Below are 27,163 nucleotides of genomic sequence, written 5' to 3'. Positions count from 1 at the left end.
ATAGTGACATATACACAATGAGATTTCTAAGAATAATCTGACTAAAATATGTAAAATTCATTTATAAAAAACTATAGCACTTGTTTAAATGTAGAATACCTGAATATTGACTTCTATAATACAACTATTTATTAATTCATTCATGTGATTGCTCATCCAAAATTTGTTAATAATCTAAATAAAGGGGCAATAATAATTACATCCACTATCTTATCCTCTGTGCATAATATTTCACCTGATTCATCATAGTAAGCACTCAAAAATATTTGTTCTATTTTCAGCTATCTTCTCTTTGAAGTTTTAAATGGCTTTCAAAATTCATACACTAAGTAGCTTAGCAGCTTTTGAAAGAAGTCTAAACCAGTTAATTGCCATTGCCTAGCAAATACCACTGGCCATTTGACCACAAGCAGAATCAGAGCTCATATTTTGAAACATAGATACTGCAGTCCTGCCTCATGATCTTTCTTCATTTTTCAACTCTAGAATTAATAGACTCCATAACATACCAGGAATTCTAGAGCTTAGCAGAATTCAGAGGGTTTTAGAAATTGCTGTTCTCCATGAAAAGGTTAGTTATATTTCATCATTTCAACTTTTAAATCCTACAAACAATGCTATGTTCATAGCAAATGAATGAAAATAGATTACATATTAATGACATTTAAAAAAAAACTAGAAAAGAAACCCACAGAATCTGGAGCAGATTTAAGTGATCTACTGGCCAGAATTCATTCTGAATCTTTTAAATGGAATCTTTCCAACTTCTTGTAATACCGAATATAGGTATCTCATTACTTGATAGCCTCATTTTATTTCACAATTAGATTAACATTTTCCTTGTGAAATTGGATTGATAATATTTTCCTAGACTTAAAATAATGCAATGGTATCAAAACATTGCTTTAAGTTGGTTAAATATCTGAACCACAGAGCTGAAGATAACACATTTTCTTGATTAGTCTTAGCATTTTCCAATGTTTTATTATCTGTGTATATGTGTGTATTTATGTTTTTTGTGCTTGCTGAAGTTTATTATGTAGTAATTTTCCCATTTTGCTGTGATATAGGAACTACTTATCAATACTAATAATTGTAAAGTCATAGTTAACTTACCAAGAGAACTAATCTGGATTCTATGGAGGTATATGGAAAATTTGTGAAAGTGAATTAGGGATGAAGCATATCTCAGCAGTAATGAACCTGTTTATGTTGTATAAAGCAGTGTGAAGTCAAGCAAAGCAATTTTTCAAACTCAGTATTTTTTGATAGTCACGTGTTTATTCCATTGGGTTGTTAATGTGCTATATTCACAAAGTATTCTTTGGGCATAGTTCATTTTATAGCTAGTTTTAAAGAAGAATTTGTCTATAAGAGGCTTTTTGCTTTTTTTATTTTTTCATTTTTCAATGACAGTTCTGAAACATTAGGTAAGACCTTCTTAGGTATATCCTATTGCTTATAAAAGGGCTGGCAAAAACTTGTTTTTAATAACTAAATTTTCAAGGAATGATATTAAATATACAACACACATTATCAGTACTATTGCATATTGCTGGGCCAATAAGGGGTTTTCATAACAACAAAAAAATTTATAAATTTGATACGGAAACCAGAGTTGTAATACAGTAGCAGGAACTCCCTTAGATATTAGTGAGGATAACTTTTGGATGTCAGCTGACTATAATTGAACTAGACTTGCTGTATGTGGACCAAATTTATAGGTATAACAAATAAAAGAAACCGAAATGATTTTGTTTGCTAAATATCTTGGTATCAATTGTTTATTTAAAAGTGCTTCCTAGATATCCCCCCCCTGAAAAAAAGACAGTTATTCAACCTTAAATTTGCATTGCTAAATACAGAGGAAGGGCTGGACATGTAGCCCAGTGGTTGGAGCACATGCTCAGCATGCAGGAGGTCCTGGGTTCAAACCCTAGCAACCCCTCCCCCATACAGGCACATTAGTATATCAGCTGGTGAATTTGAAGTTAGAATGTAAATTAGGGAGAAAAACTCAGAAAGGAGGAATAAAGTAAAATTCTATGGTGCTGTGATAGTAAGGAAGAAAGTTCTCTAAATACTAGGGACTTCTTTAAAGGTACTAAGTAGTTGCAGTAGGTTATTCTCTTCATAGAAGGAGAGAACATGGTACTTGACTTTCTGGTGCCAGAAAACTCTGGAATTGTCCGAAGTTTGTATTTATGGTGAATATTGGTGCACCCACTACCCAAAATAAAAAAAAGTATTACATATAATCACACCTTAAACTGTGATAAAAGATGTTAAAATGACTATAAGCAGTTGAAAAATTGAAAGGGAGAGAGGATTATAGATATTTGGAAGCAATGGGACAAAACTGTTTGGGAAAATAATCTATTTTCTGAAGAATGATAAGCTTTTAGGATATGGGAGCTAATCAATGAGATAATTGGGAAGATATAACAGAGAGCCAATGTCTAATTAAATTAACAGAATATGTAGGATTTTATTCATGGAAAATACCAACTATCTGATATGGACCACCATTTAGTGCTTGCAACTCTGCAATGAGAGGGCTATTAGAAAATGCCTCATAAACAAGGGCTAGAAATGTGACACAGCTTTTTGGAGCAAGTCTATTTTTTCTTTATCAAGATGAATACCATACCAATAATATTTATCCATGATAGTTAAGAAGAAAATGGGCATTTGGCGTGTTAGCTTTGAGAGTCGGTATGTATATTATGTTTAGGAAGGTGTATGTTTAAGTTTTAAAAAATCCATTAAGTATTAAAGTATGTTCATGTTGCCTTTCTACTATGACACTCATTCAGCTAAAAGATATATCAAAGGGAATGGACTCGTAGGGTTGACATTGGGTATGATAGGAAAAAACTGAATAAATGAGCAAAGGACAGAATTTCTTTATTTCAAAAGATTATAGTTTTCAGATGTTGTTTGACCTCTGAAGGCCTGATGGGGTTGATGATTTTTCTAGCAATACTCACATCTGAAATAGTATCACGTACATTTTTAGCTAGTACTCAGACGAATTCCATATTCTATACAAATGGGGAAAATGCAATTCATAATTGACAAGGTATGAATTTTTTATACTTTAAGCCATGAGGCTGCCACATCAACAAATGTAATTCCTTAGCAAATATGTCTTACGTTTGTATTTATGAAATGTACACAATTGACACAAAACCCAAAAGGGAATAAGTAAGCATTTTAAATATATATATGTATTTACTTTGATTTGCAGGCTCCATTCCGGGAAGCATTTATTAAATTAGAAACAAGGAAGTGATGCAAGCGAAATGTTTTTAGAATTTCAATTTATCTTGAACTCGATGTTACTTTTATGGATTTTGCCAAAACTTGGACTTCTATTGGTTGAAGCATTGGTCTTGCTTTGCTTTGTTTATTGTTTTTTTTTAATGTATTCTGAGCTACTCTTGAAAGTGATGAGTTATTAAAATTTAAACACTGCAGAATGAAAACTATCAGGTTGTGATGGGTCACAGAGGTGTATGTGTAAGCATACTCACGAAGCCTCTATTCTGCTCACTCTACTCTAAGGCTTTCCCATCCATACAAAGGTCTCTCCCTCCCTCTCTTAAGTGTGATGGGTTATATTTTCCAAAGATAATTGCAGTAGCATAATGTATCCTCCCATGCCAGCTAGAAACTTCCTCCTCCTCCATCAAGAGATAGAGCCTAATTTTACTCACCTTGAATTTTGGAGCTTGTGACTCTTTTGTAACCAATAGAATACTGGTTAGAAATATGAATTTCCATAAAAAGCTATGCAGTTTCTAAACCAAAACACTGTTGTTACAAGTGTTACTAAGCTGTTAAACTTAAGAAGCCCTACTAACCAGATGCTACAAGACTATGAGGAAGCCCACATCACATGGAAAGAACAAATATAGATGCTCCCGATTTCCATGTTAGCTGAAGATCTTTCAGACAGCCAACATCACCTACTACATATGTGGATAAAGATGCCTCAGATGAGTGTCCCCCAATCATTGAGTATTTCAGTTAAGGCTCCTGGCATCATGGAATAGACATAAGCTGTCCCCACTGAGATGTTTTCAGTAGCTTTATTGTGCCTAGAACACTAACAGAAATATTAAGATTCTGAGATGAGAAGCTCACCAGGCATCTTTCATCCTTCACTAGTTTCTGATGATATTTGCCTAGGTAACTGTAAGAGTATGATAGAGAAGTGTTTTCACATGTTTGTTTAATGTATTTTCAAAATGCTAAAAGTAGTATTTTATATAGATTATTTTTTATTTAATTCTCTTACCAAAAATTAGAACTTTATATATTGAAAGCAAGGTACTTTGAGGAACAATAATAATACTATCAACTACAGAGTATCTCATGTATAATGGACAAAGCCTAAAACTTTTCCTAACTTAGCTTAATTTACACAATGACCTTACCCATTAGGTATTACCATCCTTATTTGCAGAGAAAAGACTGAGGATCAGACAAGTTTGGGTCACTTACTCAATGTCAACAAAGTGAATCATGCATGATTCTAAAACTTTATATACCTTTTAGCAATATCATTGCATTTGGGCAATGAACCAAAGATCATAAATAGTGGGTCTAGAGAAGCAGTCAGTTCAACCTCCCCAAAAAATTAATAAAATGAGATTTTTTAATGCAGTAATTCTGTCACCAATTAATAGTACTACATTCTAAAATCCCACTGTCTTATCTGTTTTGTAGAAAGTTTGCAAAAATAATAGTCCTGGCCCTGAACCTTAGGAGAATCAATCAATTATAGTAGCTAGTAACAATGAATTTCAGAAAAATGATCAAGTGTATCGAGTTCACGTCCCAAACCAACCTGTGACCTTGTACAGTTTCTATAAAATTAAGGAGTACATTAAAAGATCTCCAAGAGTTCCCCCCAATTCTTTAATATACTTTGACATTGTAATTGTTATTTTTCTACATAAATTATTTCCATCTATTTTTATTATGTACTTCTTTTCTCTTAACTCTATAGCAAGCATCTTACCAATGTCTGTGACTCTCATGATCATCCTGAGTATGCAGCCTTGACATGACACTGGATGTTGAAATATATTGAGTTGCATTATCATGTGTCTGTTTTGTCTTCTTGTAAATAGATGAGGGTATCTGAAGGATCCTCCTGCTTTATCTGTACTTTCTCTTCACATCCTGTACAAAAGAGAAAACACAAACACATACTTCCATTAATGTCCATTGGCTAGAGTAAGTTGCTACATAGCCATCCTCACCTTAGGGGAATAGGAAAAGGTTTAGAAGGAAGAGAAACCAAATAACAATCTTAATTGAGGAGCTCCATAATTTATAAAGTACATGCAACGGTTTGGGAAAGTTTGGATGATTCAGAAGGATTTTTTTAGTTTCTATAGGCTACTTTTTCTAAGTAATTAAAGCTCCTGTTCACCAAATTATCTCACCCGTCAACCCATCAAAACACAATGAAATAAAAACAGGTCATATACCACTTGTGATATAACTGAGAAAACATTCCACATAACATTCAGGACTTCTGTCTAAGGATGCTTTTCTCTCAACTCCTTGGAGATGGTATGATAGGTAGAAAGATCACTTTACAATCCCCATTTCCATTGCATGATATTAAAAAGTTACTTTCTGTATTCCTCAGTTCCTCATAACTACCCACCCCTTCCTTGTAGGGTTTTTGCAAGCAGTGAATGAAATAATGGTTCCAGGCCTCTTCGTTTGGCCTATCTTGGAAACACTCACACTCTGTATATGCAGCAGATTGTCAGCCTTCTGGCCACAGCACCTGCCCGCTTGAAGCCACTGAGCCAGGCCTGCCTTCCAAACTTCTTGATGCCAGCATGAAGTTAAAGGAAGCAATACTTCTTGTTAGCTCCTCAGGAGTGAGGAAAGGAATCCAGGAAGTGGTTTCACCATCCCCAAACAGCTGAAATGATGACAATTATGTTGAAAGGTCCCTAATCTGCCACCACTGTGAAAGTGATGGCAACTCAACTCTAGTGGGTCTGAAATATACTCAGGTCAGTTCTTCCAATTCTGATCTGATTTAGGGTACAAAGAGACTGTTTTTTCTTTTCATCAGTTAATTTTTGACATATGCAGGATGAGTATAAATTATTCTTAGACTGTGAGCTCCAGAACAGCAGCTCATGTTTCATTTATTGTTCTAGGAAACATAGACAGACACAGGCTGCAGTGGGAGACACACTGTGCTAGGTAAGAGAATTAACTCTGGAGCCAGCTGTTTGGATTAAATTCCTGGTTCCACCAGTGACCAGTTGTGTGACATTAGATAATTACTGGTCTATAGTAATAATAATAAATAACCCAATTCATAAATTTGTTGTAATAGCTAAATTAATTAATATATGCAAAATATTTAGAACAGTGACTGGCAGGCTGAAATTACCAAGTATACAGTAGCTTTTAGTATTATATACTACTGTATATAATTACATGCTACTGTAATACCTAGTAATTCAATATGCTCAAAACATAGTAGCTATTTAGTAAATACTTTTATTATGGAATAAAGGGAAAGTACTTTGGAATCTGTACAACATGAACATATATTAGTGATTCAATGAATTGTAATGATACCATCAACCATTTAAAGTTTTCATGTTCTTCTGGATTCTAGATCAGTTTGAAGCTTTTAAAATTCTTAGCCAATTTTACACAAAATCTGAGCACATCTATATTTCAAATCCTTTTCTAAACACAATACTACTAATTTGATAACAAAGTTGCAAACAAACTCTTCAGCAAAAGGACCAAGTGTTTCTAAATGAGTACTTTTATTCAGATTCTTATCCCCAAAAGTGGTTAGTGCATGGTTGGACAGGTCAGTGATGTTGGCAAAATAACTAGTATTGGCTGAAGACTGGCTATTAAAATATTTTCGTTAAGAAATAATTTTAGAATTATAAATATGTAACCTTTTCATACTTGATGAAAGACGTTGTTTTTATCATTTGTAGAGCAAGAATAGACATATTTAAAGTATATTGTAACATAACCTAATATATACACCAATTCCCCCCTCCCCATCCCTTTGCAGTACTGGGATTGATCCCAAACGTGCTGTACCACTTAGATACATCTGAGATCTTTTTATTTTTATATTTTGAGACAAGTTCTCGCTATTGCCCATGCTGGTCTTGAACTTATGAATCTCCTGGCTTTAGCCTCCTTCGTAGCTAGGATTACAGCTGTGACTGTATAACTATACATAGACCTATGGATGTACAGCTATGTACATTGCCTGGCAACACCAAGTGCTTATAGAGCACAGTCCATGAAACTTTCCAGCAATATCAAGTTAAAAAACAAGTACTTTTTTCTTCTAATTAATTAAATTATACATCACTCTGAGGAAAACCAACAATATGGTTCTGGCAATATATAGTAGTCCTGACACTTCTCTTAGTACAGGGCAATTTTTTACCTCAGCACTAAATGCTGGCCAAATATCATGACCTTGGCCTTCTCTCTAAACTCTTACACATTTTAAAAAATACTGGTGGAAATGAAGTCTCTGAGGAGATGCGGATGATTTACTAATAACAGGGAAGTTCAGATTCCATTACTACTGATGGCTATGCTTCCATTTATGTTTTTCTTAAGCCATTACTATTTAAAATGTTACTGTTAGCATTCTTAGCTGTCCCATTTGTTCGTATATAACTCTCCTACATAAACATATAGAACAAATCATATTAATTAAAATAAATTGCTTGGACAGTTGAGTTGTGCTGCAGTTAGTCTCTGAAGGCTATAAATTCAAATTAAGGGTTTTGCTGCTTGTTCTCAAGCTTCAAAAGATTCTTTTTGTACATTAGTAGTAGCAAAAGAAATCAACCAGCTTGTAAAACAACATTCATTTGAATTCTTGCAGAAATGGCTAGATAAACTGCATATATAGCTACTTATCATAATCATATAACAAAACCTTGGCTGAAGCAAGCAAATAAATTCCTAATTCATGATGGCAAGTATTGATATCTTATAGTTTTGAGTATAGATTTTTATAGACAACTATTTATTCCTATATATTTTAAATTTTTGAGTTATACATATTTATATTTATTATGTTTATTTCTATGTCTTTCTATATATTTTTATATACACATTCCAGAGGTTCTGAATAGTATACCATATTAACAAACCGTTATACATTTTTACAAACTAAACAGATAAACATTATTTTCTGAATATTAAAGTGATCAATAAGGTCAATATGACTTGTGGAAAGCTGGAATAACTCATCTGACTATTTTAAAAAATTCCTGTTTTGTAATTTCCAAAGGCAAAGATGTGACTACCATTTATAATATTCTATAGAAATTTAAAGTACATTGTGTTTCATAGAAATGTTCATAATATTAAAAAAGAAAATCCCAATCTACAAATTGGAAAATAAAACAGCACAAATAAGTTCACTCATCTTTTATTGAAATTAATTTTGTGAGTATGATTCCTTAATATTTTCCTTTTTCTTATTGGAATTAATCCCCTTAAATAATACACTTTAATTAACTTGAAGAAATAACTAAATTGAGTTAAAAATAGTTTTATTAAAAAAAATCTCTATTTTTTTTTATCAAAGTGCAATTTTTGGCATCCACTCATTCCTAAAAGTCCCTACTAAAAAGTGTGTAAAGACTGTAACCCCTTGTAGGACCTATATTATTTAACTACTTTAGAGTTTCAATACAAAGTTCAGAGGAAAAAAAAAACTTTTCAAGTGTTAAAAATTGAAACCTATAAGGGAACTTTTAAAATTATTCTGTTTTAGTGAGGATAAGGCTAAACAATAAATCAACTGTTTCAAGCTACATAAAAAATAATATTAATTTCTTCATTTGCAACTAAATGTATGTTTAAAGGGATGGATTGAAAATAAATGGATTTCTTAAAACATTAGGAAAAAGTGGTTGTAGATTTTCATCTGGAGAACATATTAGAGGGTAAGTCTTATGTGGTAAGTAGGCATAGTTAAGTCCCATCTCTAAGAAAGCAACTCTAATCCTGTGGCTCTATGTGGGAAAAAAAAATAAAGATACCAAAAAGTGGTACAATTTAAATGGAAGCTAATTGTTATGGTTTATAATACATTTCCCATAATCATTCGAGGATTACAATATTCATCAAGTTGTTCTCAAATATATGACAGCCTTACCTCTGTCTCCTCCCTTAAGTTTATCCTTTGGGACTAAGTGCTATTCAGAGTCACCTTCATAAAGAAATGTCTTTTGAGAGCAACATCAAATTCAATAGTTTTTAATCTAACTGCAATTTAATGATGACTTTATTGCTCAAAAGAAAAAATCAGTGTGCTTTCTGTAGTTAACATTGCTCCATTTCCACTGAGTGATGAAAAATGTGAATTATTCCCTAAAGCTACCTCAGATTGCTTCATGTGTCAAGAAAGAAAGGGCTAAATTAGGCCTTTCTCACAAACAATTACTATAATGAAGTCTAAGGAAATGGCACCAGTGCCTTTGATTACCACTGACATTTCACACATACACTGAGATATTATAGAAAATCTTTATGGAATTTTGAAGATGGAGTTAGAATAATTACTTAGTCCAGCCCATATGAAGGACTCTGAATAAGCACCTTGAGGACAAGATCATACTCAGCTACTCTAATTCTGTTACATTAGCACAGTGTTTTGAATTAATTAGATGCTCAAAAATAAATGTTTTGCTGGATGAGTGGAGAAATTAATTATATGCAGTAAAACCCTATCCTAAAATATGGATCATTAGTCATATATATTAAATAGACAACAAACCAAAGCCCAATATAACAGATAACTTATAAAAATCTTAATTCCAGGCTTCTAACAGGGATCCATTGTAATTAATTTTTTACTATTACAGTTCACTGAGACAGAGTCTCCCAAAGTTAATGTTCATTTGGATCAGTCTTTTATTTCTTCTAAATCTGCAGCATGTCCTAAGAACTGAGAGTCTGAAAGTGCTGTGTCACAGAAAACATATTTAATTTGTTTAATTAGTATTATGTATTTTGAGCTTTTAAAAATCAATAACCTAAATATGTATTTATTCTCACTTAATTACATCAACCAGAATCAAAGAGAGAACAATCATGATTTACTGATGACTTTGCTCGTTAGTATAATTTTTAAGAATTTACTCTTAGAACCTTTCCTTCACATCCAAGCTGGTTATGAGAACTAAAATGACAGAGACCTTTTATTTCAATCCTATTTCATACTTTTAAGGAAATTCTGACATTAAAAGAAAAGAAAGGCAATCAATAACTGGAGATCCAAATGGGAGGGTGGAATAAAGTTACATACTGTAGAAAATGAGTGGTATAGAGAGTATATCTAAAAATAACAAATGAAATTTTTTAAAAAGAGTAAGGAAAAGGTTATTGGGATCAATTATGAGAGTATATCACCTGAAATTAAAATTTAAATATTTGGTAGCCTATGAAAGTACTTGCTCCAGCACTATATATGACTTGAATCAAGTACTTTGCTAGGCAGAGATTATTTTAAAACTTTTTATATTGGCCAAAAATACTAATCATGTCCCAAATAACATGAAATTACTGATTGTCTTGTTTTCTTTATACCACCACCTCATTCTTTAAAAGATTTTGGATGTGGCTAGTAAGTTAATGAGCTAGCTGGTAGGAAATTGTGCTTTGGCATGATGATTGAATTTTGGGACATTAAAAACCAAGTAGTGAAGTAGAAACCAAGGAAGTTAAGACTAATTTTAATGCTCTAAGAGCTGTCATTTTATCACTCACACAATTAATAATTTAAAAATACCTATTTGAGATACCACCTATTACCAATTGTGATATAGGTGGCTAAAAGTTTTTTCAATCCAACTAAGAATATCATAATAACCTTAAACTTCTGACATATAACAGTAGAAAGATATTTTGTGTGTGCCTGAGGTGTGCAGAGAGTACAGTGTACAAAACCATGTTGTTATCTAGTATATTTTGTTTGAGTCAATCTGAGATATTTAGACATATTTAACAAGTGAAAGACACTGGAGTAGAAGATACCACAGGTTTGTTTTGTTTATTTGTTTGTTTGCTTGTTCTGGAGAAGAAATAATAATTTGGCTTGTTTTTTTATGAAAATAAATCCATAGACAATTTCCCTAATTCACGAATAGTAAAGAAATAATATTATTTTGTGATAATTAAAAAGCATAATAGAATATTTTCTCTTTTTTGCCTTTAAATTTCAGTTTATGTACACCAGGAATTATTTTATTTGTCCTAATTAGTTATACATGACAGCAGAATGCATTTTGATTCATTGTAAATGGAGTACAACTTTTCATTTCTCTGGTTGTACCTGATGTAGAGTTACACCATTCATGCAATCATACATGTACCTAGGGTAATGATGTCCATCTTATTCTACCATCTTTCCTATTCCTATTCCCCCTCCCATCTCTCCCCTCCCCTTTGCCCTATCCAAAGTTCCTCCATACTTCCCATGCCCAACTCCTCATTATGGACCAGGATCCACTTATCAGAGAAAATGTTAGACCTTGGTTTTTTGGGATTGACTTACTTCATTTAGCATGATACTCTCCAACTCAATCAAATCACCTGAAAATGCCATAATTTTATTCTTTTTTAATGCTGAGTAATATTCCATTGTGTATATATACCACAGTTTCTTTATCCATTTATGTATTGAAGAGCATTGCTTCCACAGTTTAGCTATTATGAATTGAGTTGCTATAAACATTGATGACCATTGTTGCTATAGTATGCTGATGTTAAGTCCTTTGGGCATAGACCAAGAAGTAGGATAGTTGAGTCAAATGGTTTTCTAAGGAATCTCCACACTGCTTTCCAGAGTGGTTCACCAATTTGTAGTGCCACCAGCAATGTATGAATGTATCTTTCCCCCACATCCTTGCCAACATTTATTGATGCTTATATTCTTGATATTGCCATTCTGACTGGAGTCAGAAATTTCAGTGTAGTTTTGATTTGCATTTCTTTAATTGCTAAAGATGTAAAACATTTTTTCATTTATTTGTTGATAGATTGTATATCTTCTTCTGAGTAGTGTCTGTTCAGTTCCTTATCCCATTTATTGATTGGGTTATTTGGGGGTTTTTTTCGGTATTAAGTTTTTTGAGTTCTTTATATAATCTGAAAATTAGTGATCCAGCTGATGTGCATGTGGCTCTTTCTCTGTAGGCTCTTTCTTCACATTATTGATTATTTCCTTTTATTGAGAAGAAGCTTTTTAGTTTGAGCTTATCCAATTTATTGATTATTGATTTTATTTTGTGTGCTTTTAGAATCTTGTTAAGGAAGTTATGACCTAATCTAACATGATGAAGATTTGGGCCTACTTTTTCTTCTATTAGGTGCAGGGTCTCTGGTCTAATTCCTAGGTCCTTGATCCACTTTGAGTGGTATTGGCACCAAAGAAGACAGGGAGACCAATAGTACAGAATAGAAAACAAAAACATACATTGGAGGAAGGTGGCCTCTTCAACAAATGGTGCTGGGAAAACTGGAAATCCATATGCAACAAAATTAAATTAAACCACTTTCACTTACCATGCACAAATATTTTCCAAATTAAATCAGAACATGACCCTGGAGAGTCTCCACAGAGAGATTACTGCCCCATTCCAAATGTCCTGGGTCACAGCATCTCCATTCTTATCACTTAGGTTTCTGGAAATAATAATCTATAGAGTCTTTAGAAATATTAAGTCAATAGGGACATAAATAAGAAGAAATAGGATGAAGGAGAGATTACATATAGGCCACTTTGGTGTCATCTAGAGGCTAAATCAAGAGCAGGATAATCCACTGTGCCCACATTTCAAGCCTTATTTTAAAGCCAAATTATGTGGCCTCAGCTTGGGTGAACAACATAATTTGGGCAGCAGAATTTTTGTGTCACATCTATTGAAAGCAAATGATGGTAGAGATAACTGGAACATAAAAGGTCAATTTCTATGTGTCCTCTTTTACATTTGCCATATTATGGGAGAAAAAAAAGTTCATTATTGAAAAATATGTTCAAAAACATTGCTGAGGACCAGAAAAATAAATTAGTCTCTCCCTTATTTGAAGAAAAAGTGTGTTATTTGAACTATCAAACTAAAACATTTGAAATTAAACCAATAAATAATGAAAAGTGTTCAATGAACTCCAAAGTATAGATGAAAAGATACTATATATGAAAAATAAAAAGGATGTAATAATTGAATAACTCAAAAAGGTAACAGAGGAGATGGAACAATGCATTATGTGGTTAATAGAACAAAATAGTGTTGACTTTAGGTGATGTCTGAATCAAGGGAGGGCAATCACATCAGAATTAGGGTGTTAGGTAGGAATATATAAATAAGGTGGTGTGTGGACTGGGTCTCAGGAACAATGAGCAGATTTGGGGTGTATGGAAAGGCATTTCAGGTAGGTAGAATAGCAAAGCCAGAAATGCAAACATGGAAACACAAGGCAGGAGGTAGTTGGGAAGATAATATTCTCCCTAAGAAGACATAGCAGCAGCTCAACAGAACTACTACCTAGCTAGAATACCAATGACTTTAAACTCTAATCAGGGCAGCCATTGTTGGTTTGGTGTTGCAGTGACACAAGGCTGAAGATCCAAATAGCTTATGAATATTTCACTGTTCAGGCCCAGAAACCACAAGCACCTGAACTGGGGACTGATGGCAGTGGGCTATGCTTGAGTGTGAGAATTTCTCTTAACTGATGGCTGATTGTGTACACACATTGGAGCTGCAACGAAAATGTTCATCAAGAAACTGAATTTAAAGAGCTTAGGACAAAAACCAAATTTAAAAATATTGCATTTCATCTTGGGACATAGATGAATTACAGATGTGGAGACAACAGCTGAATATGCACGAGTAGATGTGGGGCTTTCCAAGGGAGAAGAGAAGATGCTCTAAGACTAATGCCGAGAAAAGTTCCCATGTACAGAAGAACAGCAAGAGGAAGAGAACAGAGATGTCATTTTCTCCACTGATTTAAACCTCCAAGGCTCTAAAGCCAGCCTGAACTATGCTGTGTTTGAAGACAGAAGGACAAGAAGGTTTTTTCTAGAATAAAATCCAATATGACTTCACTTTTCACTGCTCAGCTACCAACTGGTAGGGCAATTTGAAGTCATTAATTTTGCCAAATGGTTAATGTTATTTAACAGTACAATTAACTAATAAATAATTGTAAAGCACTTTGTAAATATAAAGTGCTACATAAATGTTTAATAATCACATTAAATCTGGAGGCTTATATCAAGTAACATTTTTATAAAGTATTTTATTGGTGTTTCAGAATGAGATGCCCATCATTATGACTATATTTTTAAAATACAGCAAAGGGATTATAGGAAAACAGAAACAACTTTAGCCATGTTAGGCTGAAAATGGGGTGGATTATCATAAAACATCTCCTTCATGAAAGCTAGAGAGAATTACCACACAGTCATATATAGGTAAAATTGAACAGGAAGGCAGTGAGTGAATCCATAAGAAAACTTAGCAACTCCATTTTATACTTCTAAGAGAATTTTTCAGATAAAATAATGTGAAGTGCACAGAACTGGAGAAAAAAACATCAAGATAGGAGCTCTAAGGAAACTACTCCCTACAAAGAGAATCTAATAAAATAATTGTAACATTTTATGAAGCATTTGATATTCATAATTCACTCACTCTTTCTAACAATGGGTTGAGATGCATTTTGCCAGTATCCACTATTTTGCACATGAGAATACTGTTGCACAAATAAATAAACTTGTAAAATATCATACAGCTGGTAAGAGGCAGTCAGAATTCAGGCCTAAACAGTATGGCTCCAATACCTGCTAGAAGGAATCTGGAAAAGGTATTATTACCTTGATAAAATGTGATAGATGCATCCTTCCTTCTTCCTGCCTCAGAATAACGATGTGGTGGTTGAAGTGGCAACAACCACCTTGAAGACAACCATAACATAAAAAACAAAAGAGTCATCAGTCCTGCCATTATCAAGCTCCTTACCCAATGCCAGTAGTCATTCACCTCCAGATTGCTTATGATACAAGAAATATAATCCCCTGTCTTTTTTAGCCTGTTACAGCTATGTTTTCTCTTAACTTTAACTGATATCTCTCTATAGATAGATAGATAGATAGATAGATAGATAGATAGATAGATAGAGATATACTAGATGTAGATGTATAGATAGATATCTGGTATATATAGACAGAAATCAAATATATATATATATATATAGAGAGAGAGAGAGTTTATATTAATATGTCAATATTATCTTAACTTTATCTAACTTATATAAAATGATGATAATAGTTTTCATTCATTGAGTGTTTGCTTTGAAACAGGTGTTGTTTTATGTTTTATATGTGCTTAGCTATTTCTCCTCATTGCAGCTCTATGAAGCAGGAATTATTATCAGTCTTATTCTATAAGGAAACTGAGGCACAGTTTTATCTGACTTTCCCAAGACCACACAGCTGATAAGAGCTTCAAATCCAGCTGTACCCTGATTCCTAAACTCCTACAGCAAACAGTATTCTAGGCAGTGAACAAGGAAACCATTTACAATGCAAGAAGGGGGCTGGGGTTGTAGTTTAGTTGTAGAGCGCTTGCCTAGCATGTGTGGGGTACTGGGTTTGATTCTCAACACCACATATAAATTTAAAAAAAGGTACATTGACAACTAAAAACTATTTTTTAAAAATTGAAATAAGGAAGTTTATAGGGATTGTTACTATTTTAATGTTCTCATTACTACTCTAAATCATTTGGATTTTCTAGAGCAAATGATTCTCAGAGGTAATACTATTGACAGTTTGGGAAGACAAGTCTTCATTGTGTGGGATTGCTTCATGTTAAAGAAGTTTGCCATCCCTTTTCCCTGGATCATAGTAGGATTCTCTACTATGAGCAGAAAATGCCCTCCACACTTTCTTACCACCTTAAGAGCCCTCATTAAGGCAGTCTTGACCCAGTTAAGAACTGCCAGGAAAATGTAACCATAGTCTTAGCCTAGTAAGCAGGTGGAAAACTTAGCAGTACTGCAAAAGACAGGCTACCAAAGTCAGAAAAACAAAGATATAATCACTTTATAGTGTTTTCCAGGAGATCTAGAGTCTTCTGGTTCTGACATTTCCTGGTTTCTGTAGTGACTGCTTCCATCATAGATATTAAATATATTAGTGGAAACTAGGTATAAAGATTTGGAACACATTGCCCATTCAATTGTGTTTAACAAATTGGTGGATTATTTTCTCTCCCATTAGTATTTTTTTAAATCAATTTTTTATGTTATGTTAACGATTAGAGATAAACTTAACAACTTACAAGTGTGAAACTTTAACAATGCTTGCAGTAACCATACATTCTAAATTTCTAATGCTTTTATTCAATAAGAGTAAAATTACCAGGGAAAACATAGTTCTAATATTATGTTTTCACCTATCTTTGTCAGTATTTCTTACCTTCTTATGAAATAAGTTCTTAATAAACAGAAAACAAATATAAGAAGGTTGGGGTAGGTAAAGAACTTTGCCTAATATCAATTACTAACAGCTCAATTATGCTGTGAAGGGCCCATAATTGTCATGAAGCTTCAAAATCCTTATCATGGATTCTATTATGTATACAATTCATTTAGATTACATTAATTATACAGATTTTTAATGAAGCAAAGAGACTGCTTTCAATTTTCACAGGTAGAGACAATGATCAAAATATTTATGTGCATAGTACATATTTTTTATGTTGACATTCATAAAATAATTCATTTACTCAGACAATATTAGCATGAGAGGAAAAGAAATAAATATATTTCCTCCTGTTCCAATTTTTTATAAGAGTGAATGATCCTTAGATAGTTTTTTTATTTACTATCTAACATAATACAGGAGACATTTTTCAGAAAATTAAATTTATAGTATTTTAACATCAATGAATACTACTGGTAAAGTGGGTTTTTAAAATACCTTTATTTATTTAATGTAGAGCTGAGGATCAAACCTAGTGCCTCACATCATGAGTTAGGCAAGCGCTCTACCACTGAGCTACAACCCCAGCCCTGTAAAATGGTTTTAATCCAGGATATTGCATTTCCAAGCACAGACTCCAAGTTTATATCAAAAGACATTTGGGCAAGAGAGTATCTCAATTGACTAATTGATGAAACTGGTATAGTAGCATTATGTAATGAGAATTTAAAGAGTGCTACATCAAGTGTTTATTGAAAAATGAAATGGAAAAAACTATATGAGATGCATTTATGAATGTGTCAAAATAAACCATACTATTATATATAACTACAATGTACAAAAAAGTTTTAGTTGTGCCTGTAGGTAATCCCAGCAACTCAGGAGGCTGGGACCAGGAGAGTCGAAAGTTCAAGGCCAGCCTCAGCAATTTAGCAAGGTCCTAAGCAACTTAGCAAGAAGAAATAAAAAGGTCTTGGGATGAAGCTCAGTGGTAAAACACCCCTGAGTTAATTCCCCAGGACCAAAAATAAACAAAAGTAAAAATACAAAACAATGCCTAACCTGTAATTAGTGCTCTATAAAGTATTTTCCATTATTTATTTGCTTGTGTGGCAGTTCAATTTCACATGCATAATAATGATACCCAAGTTCACCTGTATGAAATGGGTAGTGAGAGGTGTTTATCATTAAAATTCCACAAATTCAGTACAAGGTAATCTTGTAGACTAAATTGTAACTACCAAAATACTAATTTTAGGAATATTTTCTCATGTGATGTGGTTTTGAACAGTGTGATACTGAAAATTCTCTATCCTTCAAGTTGCTATTAAAACCTGAACGACCAATGACCCAACTTCAACATTATGGAAATAGATAAACTATGGAGACCTGAAATAGCAGTTTTTAGATCTATATGTGTTGGAGCTAGGAGGTGAAGAGAATACTGGGCAGAGAGTAAAGAAGAAATGTAAATTTAAACCAGATGTAATAATCTAATTAATCCTTCACACTTCCACTTTGTCTTCTCTTTTATGTATACCACTGCCTGGAATTGGTCAGATAATACTGAACCCAGCACTCCAACAAGAACACTTGTTTAGGAGTAGGCATCCTCTTAAGATGTTTCTGTGGGAAGTATAGGGACCATGCTTTCTTTTTGATGTTCAGACAAAACCCAAAAAGCTCACCCTAAACTCAGTATGCTTTGCTCACATATGACTGTCCTTTTGTTATCCAGGAGTTCTGACTATAATGCAGCAAGGGGCTTCTGGAGGCATTGAGTATACTTGTTTGTTGTTAGAAGTCCTATCCCACTGAAGTCTTTATATCAGTGGGATATCAGAGGGTCTTATATCAAAGGGTCTTTTGGGATATATAAACATTGACTTTTAATTTTTTTGTGGCACTATATCACAGTAGATGGCTTAAGGGATGGGAGAAATAGGAATGAGGAAAGGATAAAGGAAGTGCACACAAATGATTCCCTATTGGAAGGAACACAGTGTTCTTTTGGTATTCCCTGATAAGTCCTGGAAAGGTGGCACAAGAGACAGGAAGGAGGGGAAAAAAAGATTAAGTATGCTTGGATTACTGTAATTATATTTACACTTTGAATTTATATACATATATAGTTCCAGATTCTAATATTTTGTTCTGTCTTTTCTAATCATTCAGAATTAGAAAATCGTTAAACCTCTTTTTTTTTTGGTCAATGTTCTATGAAGCCTTGCTGACAATTTGTTATTCTTCTTGGGTGATTTAACATGATTACTCTAAATCTGATCTTATTTCTATGAATAGATTGACCTGCCCTTAATGTAGATCCAGTTTTATCTTCACGTTTTTGCTGCCAATGTCTTCCTGGCAAACCTCCTTGCAAATTAAAAACCACTGAAATGTTCCTCACTGAGGGAAAAATACTATATACATTTTTAAAATCTAGGAAATACAGAAACCTCATTTGAAACATTACTTTGAAACTTACTCTTAGAGGAATTCTAGAAATCAGCTGTTTTCCTCTTCCCTTCTCCTGGCCCACTCTGCAGAAGCAGTGCCAATGAACTGTGTCACCCAAGAGGCAGTGGGTAAAGAATAAACAAGAAGAAACCAAGGCCTCTGTAGCCAGGGACTACATATTTAAATCCTGAATAACTGACTAGAGCCTGGAAGTTATGAAAATACTAAGATGTGATTTTTCTTTTAGGTGGGAAATGAGGAAGGATGAAACACTGGAAGAGGAAGAAAAAGCGATGCTGGAAAACTTAAAAAGAATTTGCACCATACAGGACTCTTCTGCCTCAGATAACACGGATGAACAGTAATCCACAGGAAATGGCAACAGCTTTATTTTAGGAAACAATCACATGTAATGGAGTAGGGTTTTTACCATAGTCAGAATGAACCTTAGATGTGTTCTGAAGCATGAAACCAATGACTGAGTAATCTCTGTACTGAAAAAGAATACAATACATAAAGAATAAAGTGCTCCATATTTTTATTTAAAAAATAATTTTGAATGTTTTCCCCCCAATCTTTCTCTTTATATGATAAAACTGCTGCCATCTCGTGTTCCCTTTGAATCATTTTCCTCCTTTCAGTCTCGAAGTATCTATGACAACAGGCAAAATGTTAGGAAATTTTTCCCTAAGGATTTTTTAATACAACATTTGGATGTTAAGATGAATGGAGTCACATAGACCCCTGGGACTCATCTGAAAATTTCAATTTAGTTTTGTAGCTGTATCCCAAGTCCAGGTCTTAATTGCCTTTAATATCCAGCATTGGACCAGCCTCACTACCCACATAACCTCTTCTTTATCCAATTTATCTTTACCACAGCCACACACACACACACACACACAAAAAAAAACATTTTTCGCTGAACTGTTAACTTTAGTTATGTTTCTTCTATGGTGATTTTCAGTCTAGTTCCTGAATGTAATTCCAATTCCAGCACCAATGCTTTTGAGTCCTATACAAAAGGCTTCAGTCAGGCAACTGCTGCCATCCTTTTGGCTCAAGCCATATAGTTACAATTTTTCTCACCCAGAAACCTCCTTTCTCCCTAAATTATGCTCAAAGGTCATTCTGACAGCCTCTGCCCCACAATTCATAATTCATAATGTCTGTTACTTTTTATTTCCATTATATTGACATTCTCTCTCTCTCTCTCTCTCTCTCTCTCTCTCTCTCTCTCTCTCTCTCTCTTTCACACACACACACACACACACACACCCCATGCTAAAGAAGTAGAATATGTTCTACTGTCCTCTCTGCCAAGTACAATTATAGTATTTGTTATATCCTTCCTAGCAGAGCCGGATGTTAGATTATAAAGACATTGAGGTCATAAATACAATATGAAGTTCCCTTTAAAACTCCCCATATTCCTGCTTCAATGTTATTCATTGAGTGGGGTAGACAATAAGCATAGCTGATTAAATGGTTGCCATTGAAAGAAGATAACAAAGACAATTAGATGGTTGAGCATTCTTCCGGATGTCTGAGAGAAGCCTTAGATCATGGCCTACTTTAGACCATATGACATCAAACATCATAACTTCTGATGTTCTCAGATACATAATAAACTGTCCATGCTCCCACATTCTGTGATTTTTATAAAATATGTGTAGGCTACATGATTTCCAAAGGAAAGTACTCATACATTTTTCAAAGACTAAAAGTTTTGAGTGCAGAGGAGGCCACCTTAGAGAATGTCTTGCATTTTTACTTTAAATAAAAACACATAAATGGCCATGTTGCCAGCTGCCTGCTAAATAACACATTTTATTTTTAAAGAGTGTACTTTAGTTGGACAGTATAATCATGAACCAAATGTTTTTAAGATATGGCTGAAATAATTTCTAAAAGTTCTATGGAGACTCTTTAAAGATTGTAAGACAATTTATGAAAATTGGAAAAATTACATGTAGTTTGATCTGTACACAGTATAATAATCAATTATTCCTTCAGCTAATTGGTAGTCTACATACTAAATTTGCATAACTATACTTTATCAGACTAGAAGCTAAATAGGAAGTCAAAATAAAAATAAATTGATCCAATAAACAATAAAAACCCAATCATAAAATTACAGGACTTCACACCTACCTGGTTTATCTTCTAATATATCAATTTTTATTGAATATGTATATTTTTATACTAATCCAAGAACCTGATTTAGTTCCTTCAGAAATAAAATTTTCATATGCTCCCATTTGAAAGCAAAGAAGTTGTTTTAAGAAGAAATGTTTCAGATTTTTTGTTGCTCCAACCAAAGACCTGACAAGAACAATTAGAGGAGGAAAAGTTGATTTGGGGCTCATGGTTTCAGAGATCTCAGTCCTTAGAAGGCTGTTTCCATTCCTCAGAGTTCAAGGTAAGGTAGAACATCATGGCTCAAGACTGTGGTGGAAGAGAGAGGCTCAGGACATTGCACCAAGAAGCAGAAGGAGGGAGGGAGGGAGGGAGGAGAGAGAGAGAGAGAGAGAGAGAGAGAGAGAGAGAGAGAGAGAGAGAGAGAGAGAGAGAGAGAGAGAGAGAGAGAGAGCGCGCGCGCTCTGCCTATCAAGGACAAAATATAAAACCCAAAGGGACCCACCTCCTCCAGCCACACCCTATCTACCTACAGTTATCATCAAGTTAGTCCCTATAATGGGATTAATTCACTGATTGGCTTAAGGCTTTTGTCGCAGTCTGGCTGGGCACAAAATCAAGAGCCACTCACACCTTGTAGATTCAAACAGCAATTCTTTATTCCTGAACTCAAACCAGCACTCTATACACCTTCTGGGGAAATCACGTTCTGGGCAAAATCCACGTACTCCACCAGGCTCTAATCAGCAGGATACGCCCTATTCCTGGCAGGGTACACCGTAAACCTGGAACCGCCCTAAACCCAAGGAGCGGGATACTCCCTAAAACCTGATCCACCCTAAACCCGGATCCGCCCTGGTCCTTGAGCAAGGTCACCTTACTCAAGCATACATGCAATGTCACTACAAATGTCCAAGGCAAGTCCATTTCCACGAGTCCTTCCTCTAAGCAACATGGGGTACGCTGGCAAGGAAATTATCATACCTACTTGGCTAATGGCTCTCAGAAGGCTTTTATAACCCAACAATTTATTCCTAAACCTTGTTGCATTGTCTCACTTGAGCTTTTGGGGGACACCTCATATCTAAACCATAACAGAAGTATAGTAAGGGAAAATGAGATGGCTTTCAAGAAACAGAAAAGTAGAAGAATTTGCAATTAAATTCTCTTCTGTATTTGCTCAATGAGATGACTATAGCTTTAAGTACAATGAGGTTTATAATTTAAAATGTTAAATGACAAGTCCTTGTGTTATCAGATCATTTTGACTTTTAAAGAAAAATACCTTTATTTTAGTTACTTTTATTTGGTGCTGAGGATCAAACCCAGTGCCTCACACATGCCAGGCGAGCACTCTACTCTAAAAAAGTCAGTCATTTTGACTTTATGCTCAATATGTTTTTTACTATATTATAATAAGTAGTTGTTTCTCATGATGTTAATTTTGAATTTATATGTTAATACTAGGAATGGATCCTAGATTTTATAACTTCCCATATGTTTATCTCAAAAATATTGTCTTATAAAATATTATCTTTTCCTGTTTTCCACGCAACTATATTTTTATATAATTATAAAGAGATCTATTTTATTAGTAGTTGAGCAGGTACTATATGGAAACAGTATAAATTAATTCTTTAATAAATTATCAATGATAACATCTGTTTTGGATATTTTATGTTTTATATCTCCACAAATATTTGTATAGAAATTCCAATCAAAGAATTGAAAAAAAGAAATCACTTAATTTTTCTACTGTTATGTGTCTATTCATAATGTCCTATTATCTTAACTTATATATTCCCAAGTCAAAAGGAGGTTCAAGTACTTTATAATTAGCTTTGGTGGGGGTGCTGGAGATTGAACCCTTAGGGCTTCATGCTTGCTAGACCAGTGCTCTACCACTGAGATACATACCTAGCTCTTCATATTTTATTTTGAGACAGGGTTTCCCTAAATCACTCAGGCTGGCCTTGAGTTTGCTGATGCTCCTGCCTCAGGCTTCTGAGTAGCTGGGAGCCTGGCTTATAATTAGCTTTTCTCACTAATTATAAAATACTTCAAGTATTCTTTCTTTATAGTTAAAATATTTCATAATGAAAAACAGCCCTAAAAAAGGAAGGAAATCCTGTCATGTGGTAACAATGTGGATAAATTTTGAGGACATTATGTTAAGTGAAATAAACCCATCACTGAAAAACAACTACTTTGCAGGGTGTAGTGGTGCACACCTGTAATCTCAGCTACTTGGGAGTCTGAGGTAGGATGATCAAAGGATCCAAGCCAGCCTGAGCAACTTAGGGAGACCCTTTCTCAAAATAAAAAAAATAAAAATAAAAAGAGCTGGGGATACAGCTCAGTAGAGCACATTTCGTTCAATTCCCAGTGTCACAAACAACAACAAAAACCTGGTGTGATTCCTCTTATATGAATTATCTAAAGTAGTGAATTTGTAGAAACATAAAGTAGAATTTGTAGAAACATAAAGTAGAACAGGGAGTAGAAGGAAGGAAAGTGTTTTTGTTTAATGGGTAGAGTTTCAAATTCAGATGATTGCACCACTTAAGATGGTTAAGATAGCAAATTTAATATCATATTTTACCACAATTAAAACTAAACCTTTAGACAGAATCTCCACTGACACATATTCCCAACATCATATATAATAACTCTTGAATTTTAATAGGAAAGTATAAAAACAGTATATTCAGCAACATTTATTATTCTACAGAATGATGAAAATTATCTGCTTTGACTTTGAGAACTATTTTCAACATCACCTTTAGTAAAATAGTAAACTGTTATTTTTCCAGAAATTAAAGATTGCAAAATCTTTTATAACTCTGTTCTCAGAATATTAAAATTATTATGTGCAGGAATGAAGATCTGTATTAGTTACTTATTGCCACATAACAATATTACCAGAATTTAGCTGCTTAAAATAATACATATCTATTATCTCAATGCCCCTGCATATCAAGTGTCTGGGCACACTTTAGATGAGTTCTATGCCTGGGGTCTCACAAGGCTGCAATCTTCACTGTGTCAGCCAGAGCTGTGATTTTATCCAAGGTTCAAATGGGGAAGGACCCACTTCCAAGTTTGTTGGCAATACTCATTACTTTGCAGGCTACTAGACAGATGGCCTCTGTTTCTTGCCAGCTGTTGGTCATAGATTGCCATCAGTTCTTGCCATGTGAGTCTTCCCAAAATGGCTTCTTTCTTCCTCAAAGACTGAAAGGGAGAGAGTTTCCTTGCAAGATCAATGTTACAATCATATGTAACATAATCATGTGCATCTAATCATGTACATTCCATCTTTACCAAATTCTATTGGTTAAAAGTATGTCACTGATCCCACCTATACTCCAGGAGAAAGCATCCCACAAGAGCTGAAAATGAAGGCAAGGATAACAGGAGCCACCTAGAGTCTTTCCACCGTGACTTGGAATTTAGGCACTGAAACATCCTATTGGGAGGAACCATATAAGGAAGAAGAAGAGCTGGCTTGCAAACAAGAAGAGCTGGGAATTACTATTTGTTGCCATTTATCAAGCAGCTACTATAAAGAAGGATCTGTGGCAGATTTTCTATAATCTATAAGTATCCCATTCAGCCCTCTCCAAGTTCCTATTTGAGATATGAGTTGTGGAGAGATGAAAAACAGATCTGAATTTTAAATAAGGATGCATAGCAAGGGCCAGGCTTAAACACACCACCTTTACCCCAACAACATAATATTAATATATGAAATACAATAAATAAAAAACACAAGACCAGAGCTGGGTTCAAATGCAAAATAGACAAAGAAATGAAAAGAAACTCAACATTTCAAAAACTGTAACCCTGATACCACTTTTTAGCATGACAATGGGAAAAATTCCACTGACCTATCTCCCAAGGGGCCTGTTAGAATTTTTTTTAATAATCACTTAAAGGCTCTGGAAATAGCCCAAAGAGCAAACAGCAACTGAGAAAATAACTATTCAAGAAAATCTATGGAAGTTTGATAAGAAGATGAGCACCTATGGAATTCGAGTCAAGACTACTTCTTCCTTCCTCATTCCCAGCTCAGTGTGGTGACAACCCCACTGCACACTGCTATGGTCACTAGCACAGATCCTTCTATAGCCCTAGTTGGATGACTTCATTCTTGGGAGGAGCAGGACTTCAGCATTTCTCATCCATTCCCCAACTACCCTCTGCTGATACTAAGTCCTCAGAAAGTAGAGTCAAGAGGAGTGGTTCCCTTCTTTAGTCCAGCCCCAATTCAAGGAATAGTCACTGGAGTGTAATACACTTTGAATACTAGATTTGCCTAGTAAGATGTAAACAGAAATGGTATTTGCAACTTCTTGAAAAAATTCTTAAAGGGCATTTTTCCTTTTCCTTCTGACTGGGATGTGAATATACTGGCTGGAGCTGTAGCAGCCATGTTGGACCAGATATAGGGGGCACACATTGGTTTTTACAGAAGAAAATGTAGAAAACTGGGTTATTGATGATTGGGAGTCATAAAACTAGCTCTAGGGCACCTACGTTTATGAAAAATAAACCACCTTGTTCAAACCACTATTATTTGAACTGTTATATTGCAAACAGCCAGATCTTAGCATCTTAAAAAATACATGAAGTAAAAGAAACATATTGTGGAGCAAAGCCTTCAGGGCAAAGGTGCCTCTGAAAAAAAGATATAAAATAGAGAGGTGGGTGAGGGGAAGACCAGGATGGAAATTGTTCTTCAAAAGAGCAAAACTCTTAGTTTGACAACCTGTGGGAAACAGTAGCTTGCCTGCCTATTTCTCACCTCTGCATCCTAAAGGGATCTGTGACTACTGAAAAGCATGATCCACAGACTCAGACCCTTATGCCATGATGAGGGCCCATTGGCCATATCATCTCACTGAGGGTGGCAATGGTGCTGTGCATGGGAGGAGTGATCACACTGTCAGGCTGGAAGCCCAGAGGCCAAGGTCTGCATGGACTCCTACCATCCGCCATGGGATCCTCACCAGAGTAGGCGCTATGCTGTTTGGACTTTCAGCCTCCAAAACTGTGAGCTAAATAAATATCTTTTCTTTATAAACTTAACCTGACTCAGGTATTTCATCACAGTGATAAAATGAGTTAATATGCAGAATACTTCCAGTTCCTCCCTCTCTTCTCTCATAACACTGTTGTTATTTATCTATGGAGGTATAATCACAAAATACATCATTGCTATTATTAGTTTGAACAGACCATTATCAGATATTTCAATTAAGAATAAGAAAAAGAAAAGATTTTACTTTACCTTCATTAATTCCTAAAATTTTTCCTTCCTTTATGTAGGTCTAAATTTCTGATCTACATAATTTCCTTCTCTCTGAAAAACTTTAAACCTTTCTTTCAATATGGGCCTGCTGGCAACAAATTCCTCCAATTTTTATTTCTCTGAGAATGTCTTCATTTCTTGTTCACTTTTGTATGAAAACTTTATTGAATACAGAATTCTAGTTTAATTCTAGTTCCTTTACACACTTTAAATATTTCATTCAGCTTTCTTGTTGAATGGTATCTGAAGAGAAGTTCAATTAAGCCTTATTCTTATTTCTTCTCTAGGTAAGGTGAGGGTTGTTTTTTTTTTTTTTTTGGTTGTTGTTGTTTTGTTTTTGTTTGCTTTTTTTTGTTGTTCTTATTGTATATGTACACAGTTACTTTTATTGTATTTATTTGTTTTTATGTGGTGCTGATGATCAAACCCAGTGCCTCACATATGAGGCAAGCACTCTACCACTGAGCCCCAGCCCCAGCCCCAGCCCCAGGATGAGGTTTTTACTTTCCCCCCTCTGACTTCTTTCAAAATTCTTTGTCTTTGCTATTTTGTAGTTTGAGTTTTGCTATGTAAACCTGTTTGGAGTTCTCTGAGCTTCCTGGACCTATGGTTTGTGTCTGACATTAATTTTGGGACTATTTCAGCCATATTTCTTCAAATAATTCTTCCACTGCTTTTTCACTTCCTTCTAGTGTTCTCCTTAAATG

The 27,163-nt window shown here is 34.4% G+C and overlaps 1 protein-coding gene across 8 annotated transcripts in view; it reads left to right on the top strand.

Moving 5' to 3' along the window:
* Kiaa0825 (KIAA0825 ortholog) overlaps nt 1-22,800 on the top strand; it is a 383,898-nt gene extending 361,098 nt beyond the window's left edge. For all 8 annotated transcript variants that reach the window (XM_078044980.1, XM_040273480.2, XM_078044969.1 and 5 more), the window contains one exon: nt 19,251-22,800. In XM_078044980.1, coding sequence (XP_077901106.1) covers nt 19,251-19,368 — 118 coding nt within the window. In that variant the 3' untranslated portion in view covers nt 19,369-22,800. The remainder of the gene's footprint in view (nt 1-19,250) is intronic.
* The last annotated feature ends 4,363 nt before the right edge of the window (nt 22,801-27,163 follow it).

This window comes from Ictidomys tridecemlineatus, chromosome 1 (genome assembly GCF_052094955.1).
Source record: "Ictidomys tridecemlineatus isolate mIctTri1 chromosome 1, mIctTri1.hap1, whole genome shotgun sequence".
Taxonomy (NCBI): Eukaryota; Metazoa; Chordata; class Mammalia; order Rodentia; family Sciuridae; genus Ictidomys; species Ictidomys tridecemlineatus.
The sequence above is the reverse complement of the archived record's forward strand: the minus strand, read 5'-3'. Positions and strand labels throughout refer to the sequence as shown.